Below are 10,779 nucleotides of genomic sequence, written 5' to 3' on the forward strand. Positions count from 1 at the left end.
TGATGTCATTATATTCATACACGATATCAATTATTCTTATTTTCACTATTCATCCAGTACCCTCTGCAGTTATGTAAGCATTCTCAAGATACTGCAAATAATTACCATACCAATCAATATGTCATGTATACTTCAAAGAGGAAGTCTCTTGTATAAAAAAGTCTCAAGCTATCATCTACCTATATGTCCTAGCTGAACAAGAAGTTCATAATTTCCTTAGATCCACAAAATTTGGGCAGCATCTCCTCTGTATTTTGATTAAATTTTCAAAAAAACCAAAAAAAAATTCCATCTCATGGAGAAACCCTCACAAGAGGATTAAGGTCAAAATTCATAATTCTTCAAAGGTCTATAAAACTCAATATTTTTACTCAACCCATTACACTGACATAATGAGACTCATAAATGTGAAATGTCATTTCTCGGCGACATAAATTTGTTATTAACTGAATATCACTTTGCAATATTTACTCTAAATTGTGTAATAAATCTTTACTTATGAACCAAAGTCGATTTCAAGTAAGTATCAACAACCACAAACGAGGCAGTGTAATAACCCATAAAAAGTTATTTTGTAGCAGTAATTATGGCCTAACCTCATTGGCAAGGCCAGGATATATTCGATGTTCCTGATCAACATACTCAGTTCTTGTTAAGTAGTGAGTAACATATCCTTCATGAAACCCAAAACCATTCTTAACTGAGGGACTCTTACCCTCCAATAGTGCATATATATAACACAGCCAGATCATCAGCTGGTCCCAAAAAAAGGTAATAACATCACAAGAGAAGCACCCTTTCCTCTCAAAGTGAGAAGTTCCTGCTTATGTCACGACGATTACCAAATGAATCACACGATCAACCATGGCTTCATTTCATGAGTAATTGGATATTTATTCAGAAATTCAAGTTCTTATAATATCTCAGAACTATGACTCAAAGTTAAATTTTACCAAATGCACCTAGCCAGATGACACACTTAATGAAAATCAAATTATTACGACATCCCGTAGGCAATTCTAAGTAGGTGTAAATGCACCTACCTGATGTATCCCAATGTGATCATCAAGACTATTTTCTATAGAATTTCAGATCCGAGCTGCGACAAGAGGATTTCAAAATGTGACATGCCACCATTCAATTCTAGATGCATCCATGTCACTTTGAAAGATGAACACTCCATTGATGTACGTTGAGTGTGGGTTGCCATTGTATGTGACAGTATAGAGCCACTTTGGCGATTTTACCCATTGGCATTGAGTAGTGTTATAGTTTATGGTTTTGAGTCCTCTTTCAGTAACTAAAGTGGTCAAGGTTTACTCCCGCTTTTCGATACTTTTGGTTGATACATTTTTTGGTTAGTTTGTAGTGGTCGAGATCATCTCTCACTTTTGCATCATGGATGCAGTTTATGGTTGAGATTTGCATTGAGAATTTGCTCATTTTGCAGGGGAGACTCTGTCCGATTTTTCCTAGATTTCTTGCCATAATTTTGGCTTGATTTCCATACATTCTTTTGATGCATTAGCCGTCATTCGATTGAGATGGTGATTCACTCTTGTTGTGGTCAACTTTGCTCCCATATTGACGAGAATATGGTTGTTTTTGGACATGATTGATGTTTTTGTATTCACCCTCGCAAAAGTGAGATTTTTGTATGCTCCTAGTGGCTACAGGTAGACTTATGGTATGCATTGTTTCTGATTGACGAATACTCCGATCATGAGTCTACTACATACAAGTAGTCATTAATTACATGTTTCATGTACTTTTGGCAATTTGAGACTTGCATTAGTGTGACGATTTGCAGAGCACGGTGCGGTTACACTACTGCAAAAGATTTTATGCATTGATGTGCTTGAAAACTACGAGTGCTGGTGAGCTCTTTTGAGATTATTTTTCTCCCCGCAAGGAGCTTGTTTTGTTCCAGGTTTGGTGCATCTCTCTTTGGTATTGGTTTATGTACATTACCCTTCCACATGTTGTAGATCCATAGCTTCACTTATGGCAGTTGATATGTGTGAAAATTCTAAGTCCACAACGGTGACTCGTGTGAGATAGCAGTCTTGTTTGTGTCAACACTTGAGATGTTGGCATTGTGGTCATACAGGGCACATTAAGCATTGTTGTTTCACACCTATGAGACAGGGATGCAAATGTATACGTGATGCAGAGATGGTTTTGACATAGACTAGAGAGATGGCTTTGTATGCTAGTGACGGTGATGTCACGTTTATCTCTAGTGTTCCTCTTGCTTTTATGCATGTTAGAGATGCCACTTCCTCTCGATGGCTGCTAGAGGAGTATGGTGTGTTCCGCATCACATCCTATTGTGAGTAGTTGAGCACTTTTGCTAGTGGGATCCATGGTCATGTGCATCTAGTTGATGGATCAATATATGACATAGAGGGTGCAGGAGATGCATGCTTATCATTACCCACAGGTGCATTTTATATGCTACGACGTGTGCTATTTCCTGAGATTGTGGAGAGTTTGATCTTGGTTAGACAGTTGGACATACGATGGATGTCAGGTTCTTCTTAGAAATTAGTTCTTCCAGATGTGTTATAGTTTGCTAGTCATTGCGAGAGGAGCTAGGATTGGCTTGGTCTACCCTATCCATGTATCTGAGGTGTGAGACTGCATAGTCTCAATTACATTACATTCATGCCAGCAACAGACTAGACACATATCTTTTGTGAATGAACTCTAGAGTGTTGTGCACAACATGTTTGTAGATGAAAAGTTAGATTTGCCATGCTCTAGCAAGAAGCGGGAGATTGATCTTCTTAGGATAGAGACGCATCCTATCACAGATATGAGCGATATGGAGTTCTTTAACATACTCATGCTAGAGGCTAATATAGTGATGCCAAGACATGTGGATACAACCCCTATGGATGATGGCGGAGTGATAATCTATTCTTGGGTGAGGATTGACATGTCTATGCATGACTAGTTTTGGTGGTGATGAAGTGAGTGAGATATTTAGTACGAATAGATTGGCAGTGAGTGAGATATTTAGTACGAATAGATTGGCAGAAGTCATTGTTCATGACATTGATGTGATTGACATGGATATGCTGACAGGGATTATGCATTTATCATGAGCCTTCGAAACTCTCATGTATGGACTTAGTGTCGAGACCCAATACAGCATTTGCAGTTCGGATTGTTAGTCGTGTGATGACTGACACTAGCATGATACATCATGGAGTAGTGTAGGTCATTACAGGATACCTACAAGATATACATGTTGATTCTAGCAGGGATATATTCTTTCGCACATCTCTAAAACATGTACGATGGCATGCATCGACTTTGAGAGAACCAGTGGGCATAGGTTGAGACAAGATTTCTCCATATACCTCATGTACATACTGCTAGGTCCTATAGTAGTATCACCTATCGGTAAATTCACCTTTAAGTGGGATATTTTTAGAGTAAAGACAATGTGCCTCTTACCTCGATCAGACGAGCCATAGGTGTCTGATCGCCCATCACTTGTACACACCTTATTCTTAAGAATAAGGGGCTCTCTCACACATTGTGGTGAGTTACTCCACCCACATCTTGCATTCAATGCTTTGCAAAATGGCCCTCCTCTTAATTTGGGATAAATTCTTTAAGTAAATTTTTTGAATGCCTACTCTAAAGTTCACAATTTTGATAATGGTCACTACCATGTTAGTTGCATTTGGGTTGCTTCTATGGAAATTTTTTTGCAAGTGGACGCTATGGTAGCCTTGGCAAATAGCACAAAAGTGATATGAAACAAGACAAGACAGAGATGTGTATGATCATGATGGAGAAAGAATGCAATAGAAGATACACACACACACACACACACACACACACACACACACACACACACAGAATGGGTGCAATCTCCCCTCGTGCAAGAGTGAGCATTTTCCTCTTGCATGTATTTATTTATAAATAGAGTCCATGCTCATAAAATGATCACAAATGTTCACACTTAAACATTAAAATAAATATGGCTAAAGAACTCTCAACTAATAAAATGTCCATAAGTTAACAATAAATTTCATAAAGTCTAAATCATTATGCTCACCACAGGGCCCCCAATGGTGGCAGGTTTATCTGGAATCCATTGCATTATTCCTACCCGTGCCGTTCACTATTCTTTTAACACAACACCAACCAAGTGATCATATTCCACAATGCAATTCACATTGCAATGTCCTTAAAATATCAAATAATTTCATCAAAGATTCATCAAAATATCAATTTCATTACATATCCCGGGGTTGAAAGATAATTGTCCTCAATTGCGACCAAAACCAAACTAATGGTAATGGTGGCCAGCCACTCATAAAATGGTCTCGTAATTGATGTATTGAATGTCAAATCTATGTTTCGGTGGATGAATAGGATCGACAATGTCTATTACCCATTTAGCAAAGACTCTATCTCCTATCATTGGTCTCAATAGCATGTAATCCTTTCTAATCATTATCTTTTTCTTTTGACACATCACGGTGCCTAATGTATGCATTGGCATCTCTAAACAAGGTTGGTCACCATAACCCAACCCATCAAATATTTTATTTGTAATTGTTTTTGTTGAGAAATGACCACCTGCTTGACCAACATGAACTTGTTCAAGAATGGGAACATACTCCTTTTTTTGTTGCACACAGCCAAAGGTCTTTATCTTTTCCCCTTTTATAGAGCTTATTTTCAATCAACACTTAAGTCATTTGTAGTAGCCAATATCCAATGAGAAGCTACACAAAAATCAAGCCGAATACATCCACGATAACAAGATCTAGGATCTCATACTATGTCATAGTTTGTAGTGCACAAAGGACCCATACGTAATGATTAAGGTGCCTGAAAAGGAGACATAGGCACTCTCTAGAAATCTTAGCTAAAGTAAGATTAGGTGATTCACTAAACTAATGTCCTAGATGCTCTTTGTTGTAACAATGGACCCTCTTTTGACAAATACTGGTCTCTTAATGCAAATAGCTATATTAAGATTCTTACACTCACCTAACAATAGATATCTATAAGGCAATGACTTGCACATGACAATTGTAACATACTAACATGGTAAGGTTGGAGAGAGAGAGAGAGAAGGCAGAGTGGTAGTTCCTTCCAAAATATTTAATGCAGTGGCTTGTGTCCTTCCTTGCCTTCTCTTTGTCAGCTTGGTTGATCATAAAACATTATACCATATATTTCTTTCTCCCCCCTGCCCCCAAAATCTATCTATCGTCTTCATAATTTTTTTTAATCAAGAATTTTTTTTCAACATGCCATCGTGATCCTCACCTTGTTTGGAAGTCTTTTGAGATTTTCATATGTGTTCTCTCTTCCCCTTTTCCATTGGGTGCCAAGGCGACCTTTTACTCTCTTTTAGAAAGGCTTATTTGCTTGGCCTTTTTATCCAATTTTCTAGATGTAGCACTTTGTCAACCTACATCTTTTGTCTTGCTTAGGGAAATGCTATACTTCCATTTCTTGCAACACATGCTATACTTCCTTCTGTTGCATTGGATACTTTCCACTTCTTCCAACATATGCAAGTATAGGAAATGCGTGGGAGATGCACCTTCAAATATGTAAGTGTCCTATGTGAGATCAAAATATGGGTGTTTCATTTAACAAATTTTCTATAATTTACAAGATTACACTTACAAAAGAGGGTTTTTGGTACATTTTGGAAGAAAACTTTCTATAATTTACAAGATTACACTTACAAAAGAGGGTTTTTGGTACATTTTGGAAGAAAACTTTCTTAAGAAAAAGAGATACACTAGCTTCAACATTGTCACCTCTATTCTGGTTGAGGGAGTATATGTCCAAATATTTGATGCAATTTTTCATATGATTGAGATGAAACACCAATACACAAGACCATAAACCCCTCACCAAAATGGTAGCTTTGAGAGGAAAACCAAGTCACTATCAATATGGCACGATGTATAGTCAAAAACCAAGCCTTCCCACATGCATTTTGGCTTGAAAAAAATAGTGGCTACTTATAGCCCATGGCTATGTTTCAAAGGTCTTCGAGATCTTCGGGCTAATCTACAAAAGTCCTTGTCAACGGGCTAGCCCACACTTTCCAAACTTTTGTGTTTTTGGGAGATAAATTCGCCAAAAATACACTATAATGTGCCAATTTCGGGATAAATTTAAAAGATTTGCCCCAAATCCTATACAAACAGATTTATGGATACAAAATATTTGCCAACCCATCTACACATGGAAATTCTTTAAGGGGTTTACTTTTTACCTTGCAAGTTGGGACTTTGAAAGGTCAATAAAACGGCTACGGTTCTCTCCCTCATGCTGCACCTGACCCTGCAAACATCAGCAACCATTCAGACAAACACCTTACACGCTGATACCACAGAACTTCATCAATTGTCCATATCTCAACAAAAAGCGTGAGCTCAAACCTTGTCTTGAGTCAAGGGGGTACCTTGGCAAAAAGATTACCAAAAAATAAGTGTGCATCTCTGCTTTCTACCACCCCCCAACCCATCAATGGCAGTCTGCAGACATCTCCAAAAGCAGGCAGGCACATGAGAATGTGAGAGTCAAACCGCAATCTATGGTGACCCACTGCCAGCTGGTGTACACTGGTGTGTGCTTGCAGTTGTGAGAAAATGCTCTATATTCCAATGTCCTCCTCCCATGTGACACATCAGGGACCCAGACAAGCTCTTTTTGAGTTTGCCTGGTGCCCGTGTGTGACACGGGCCTAATCTGCTGCTCACTTCAGATGGCTCAGCAGGTCTGCTATGAAAGCAAAGGCTTACTGCCACAGAAATGCCTCTTCTACATCAATTGACAAGGCAACAGCCTTCGCCCAATAGACCCAAGTGAAGCACGTGTCTTGCAAAGAAATGGTTTGATACGGAATGTAAAGAAACGCACAAGTACTTGATGAAATAGAAAGCAAAAGAGCAAGAACCCACTCATCTTCCTTTAAGCCTTGCTGCAAAACCTGCACATAATTCAGCACTTGGCCTTGCTCCACTTACCATGCAAACTCTGCAATGAAGGCTTCCACATTGCGACGCTTATGGAAACTTGTGAAGGTTCAAGACTTTGTTGAATCACTGAAACATGTGTGCTGCATTAAATTGGAATGTAAGCCAGAAGAAGAGTGTGAAGTGTCCCTTGCATCGCCAAATGTCCTAAAATGGCTCAACACAGTAGACCACCCAACAGCGTCTGAGGGAGCCGGCATGCTTTGAAGCAAATCTTCTGCTCGTGTTACTAGCCCTGCTCGGCTCAGTAGGTCTGCTATGCAGGTGAAGTGCTCTATTGTTGGGGTAACACCATGCCTCTTCTGCATCCATTGAAAAAGGGTGCAGCCATCGCCCACCAAACCCAATTTGCTACAAGCAGAAAGCAAGCAAGCAAACCCCAGCTTGTCCGGCTTCAAACCTTGTCTCTGCAAATCCTCGACATAACTCGACACTAAACCTTGCCCCCCCTGCAATGCAAACCCTGCAGTCAAGGAGTTCCATAACGCCAGCTTTGTTCCTGGCATAGTGCTAAACACTTTGCAAGCATCTAAAATATCACCGCATTTCACATACATGTCAACAAGAGCGCTTCCGACGATGGCATCCTCATCAAAGCCCATCTCCACTACAAGACAATGGACAAGCATACCCTGAACAAACAATAAGCCACCTGAACAGGCTTTCAAGAGGCTAGACAAAACAAAGTCATCTGGCTCCAGACCTTTGGCCAGCATTTCTTGGAAGATCTCAAAAACTTCCGCCGTGCACCCATGCTGGCTATAACCAGAAATTAATGCTGTCATAGTCACTGCATCTGGCTGTCCCATCCTGTCGAACACTCTATGCGCATCTTTATGACTCCCGCATTTCATGTACATGTCAATCAAAGCGTTGCATACACCTGGATCTTGTTCAAAAGAACCTTCAACTATTGATAAATTCACAAGCTGCCCTTGATCTAATTTTCCTAGCTTTGTACATATTTTCAAGACAGAGGCAAAGATAAATTCATCTGGGTTTATGCAGAGTTTCTGCATCTGCATGTAAAGCTTGAAGGCCTTGACAGCTTTCCCATACCTCGAATGGGCAGCAATGGCTGCACTCCAAGCAAATAGATTGTGTTTGGGCAACCTGCTGAACACTTCGTCTGCTTCAGGCAAGCTCCCACAGGAAGCAAACATGCGAATGACATGGCTTCCAAGGAAGGTGTTACTTTCAAGGCAATCTCTAAGAATGAGGCAGTATAATCTTCTACCAGCCACAAGGTCCTTCTGCGCTATGCAATTCTGCAGTACCCAGTAAAACATATCGGAGGAGACCGCTTGTCCCCTTTGTTGCATTGAGCTGATGACTTGCAAGGCCTCATCAATGTTTTTCTGGTCGCGCAGCCTCTTGAATGATCGCATAGATCCAGATACAAATGGTCTATTGCAAATGCTTGTAGCAACATCTCTCCTGTCTAATGGGGTGCTAAAAATGGGAAGTATCTCTCCTGTTCGTACAAAGCTCGCTTTTCTCCTCCAAAACCGGATCGACAAGAACTTGCTTCTTCAAGTTTGTTTCCACTCTGAACAACAGTGCAACATCAAATCTCTGAATGCTAAATCTATTATCTTACTACCTACACAAACCAATGCACAAACTCTGGCTGCTTTGCTACAAAACAAACAAAGCCCCCATCAAGGAGGTCCACTTGTGTGCAGGTGCAATGGCGCACACAACCACACGCACGGTTGCTCACACAGACATAAAATGATAAATAAACCCACGAACTAGTCTTGCTTGGTTGGCCTTCCCAAACGAACTGGTTTAGTATTCAGAAATAGTTTGTTTACATATATTAAGAGAAATTCTATATAGAGACGAACTGGTTTAGTATTCAGACAGTTGGCCTTCCCAAACGAACTGGTTTAGTATTCAAAAATAGTTTGTTTATATATATTAAGAGAAATTCTATATAGAGACGAACTAGTTTAGTATTCACACAGGTGGGTTTATTTATCATTTAATGTATGTGTGAGCAATTGTGCGTGTGGTTGTGTGCGCCATTGCACCTGCACACATGCATGCGTACTTCTAGTTGTTCCCAGCCACAGGGTAGTGAGAGAGCCTACATGTCCATCGGGTGTTGGACTTTGATGTAGTAGACCTCCTTGATGGGAATTTTTGATATGGGCTTTGTTTGTTTTGTAGCAAAGCAGCCAGAGTCTGTGCATTGGTTTGTGTAGGTAGTAAGATAATAGATTTAGCATTCAGAGATTAGTGTTTAGTGTGTGATGTGATGTTGCACGTATGTGAAACATTTGTCTGTGTTGTTCAGAGTGGAAACAAACTCCATGCAACCACGGCCTCCAGCTTCGCTTGCCCTTCTCTAGAATGCCAGTCGTCACGCCAACAGCGCTCGCTCAAGCAAGGGATTGTGCTCCTCGCTTCGCGGACAGCGCTCCTCCACGTCAACCGGTAGCACGACAACAGCTCCTCGATGTGCGGCTCTCTCTCTCTTTCTCGAGTTGAGGTCTCCTCTTTCTCTCGAGCTACAGAGAAGTGCGCTCTCTCTCTCTCCTCAAGCTGCAGTCCCGCAACGACAACAGCTCCTAGATGTGCGGCTCTCTCTCTCTTTCTCGAGTTGAGGTCTCCTCTTTCTCTCGAGCTGCGGAGAAGTGCGCTCTCTCTCTCTCTCCTCGAGCTGCAGTCCCGCAACCGGCATGAGCGTCTCTCTCTCTCTCGCCTCGAGCTGCAGTGAGCTAGCTCTATATATAGAAGAGAACTAGCTTCTCTCTCTCTCTCTCTCTCTCTCTCTCTCTCTCTCTCTCTCTCTGTGTGTGTGTGTGTGTGTGTGTGTGTGTGTGTGTGCAGGCCAGCATGCTTCTCCCTCCTAGCAATCATCATAGAATAGGTTGTTGCCTCCTTAATCCTGCTCGCCACCACCTCCAACCCACACAAGTTCAAGGGCGAACTCTGCATGCAAGCCTCTTATGCATGGAATCTTCTTAGTGTGGCAATCGTATGCAATCAAAGCATCTCCCCGTACGCAAGCACAGTGAAGTAGCAAGGTGAAGCAGTAGGTGGGCACACAAGGGACATCAATCTGGCACTGCAAAAAGAATTTGACAAGGGAGGTTTTGTTGAGGCTGTAGCAGTCACCTTAGACTAGAGGAAATCCGGAGCAACAAAGGATTTTTCATTTGCATGACAGATCTAGAAAGGTGGCAATTGATAGATATATCAATTGATATATATGTTTCTCTCTCTCTCTCTCTCTCTCTCTCTCTCTCTCTCTCTCTCTCTCTCTCTCTCGCACGCTGTCGAGAAATTTGCGGTCTTGCCAAGAAAGCAACGGGCTTATGGCTGTGAGAGTTTGTGAGAGAACTCAACAAAAACTATATGAAGGAGTTAAACCATAGATGCCATGAAGACTAAGGTTCGGAAAGAAGTGCAATCAAAGAAGACTCACTCTTTCTCTCTTGCACTCACACACACAAAGAAAGAACATAAAAGAGAATGTCAAAACAATACAAAAATGAAAACATCAAGGCTATGGTCATATCGTATCATGGGTAATATGAAAGGGTTAATAGATGAGTTAATGGCATTCAATCTTGGCTGACCAAATAGGCTACGAATTGTTCTTTGGAATTGTAGTTTTGTGCTTACCATAATATATATATTTTGTCTAGTGATTGGGATTAATTGTGTGTACAAATCCTCTTGGTTCATAGCAAGATAACTACGCTTACATCAAAAGAAAAGTTATAGTTTATGAGAG

At 40.7% G+C, this 10,779-nt stretch overlaps 1 protein-coding gene across 2 annotated transcripts; it reads right to left on the bottom strand.

Annotated features, from left to right (window-relative positions):
• Positions 1 to 5,763: 5,763 nt before the first annotated feature.
• On the bottom strand, positions 5,764 to 8,826 carry LOC147417859 (pentatricopeptide repeat-containing protein At4g25270, chloroplastic-like). Of its 2 annotated transcripts, none has more exons than XM_086507371.1 (2): positions 6,458 to 8,826; positions 5,764 to 6,336 (listed from the first exon to the last, which is right to left on the bottom strand). In XM_086507371.1, exon 1 carries the CDS (start codon positions 8,417 to 8,419, stop codon positions 7,082 to 7,084), a length of 1,338 nt encoding a protein of 445 aa, XP_086363497.1. In that variant the 5' UTR covers positions 8,420 to 8,826; the 3' UTR covers positions 5,764 to 6,336; positions 6,458 to 7,081. The 2 variants fall into 2 exon arrangements, with proteins under 2 accessions (XP_086363497.1, XP_086363498.1); XM_086507372.1 differs by having other exon boundaries at positions 6,435 to 8,826.
• Between the last annotated feature and the right edge of the window lie 1,953 nt (positions 8,827 to 10,779).

Source organism: Adiantum capillus-veneris, chromosome 30, assembly GCF_014529385.1.
Source record: "Adiantum capillus-veneris isolate H3 chromosome 30, ASM1452938v2, whole genome shotgun sequence".
Classification (NCBI taxonomy): Eukaryota; Viridiplantae; Streptophyta; class Polypodiopsida; order Polypodiales; family Pteridaceae; genus Adiantum; species Adiantum capillus-veneris.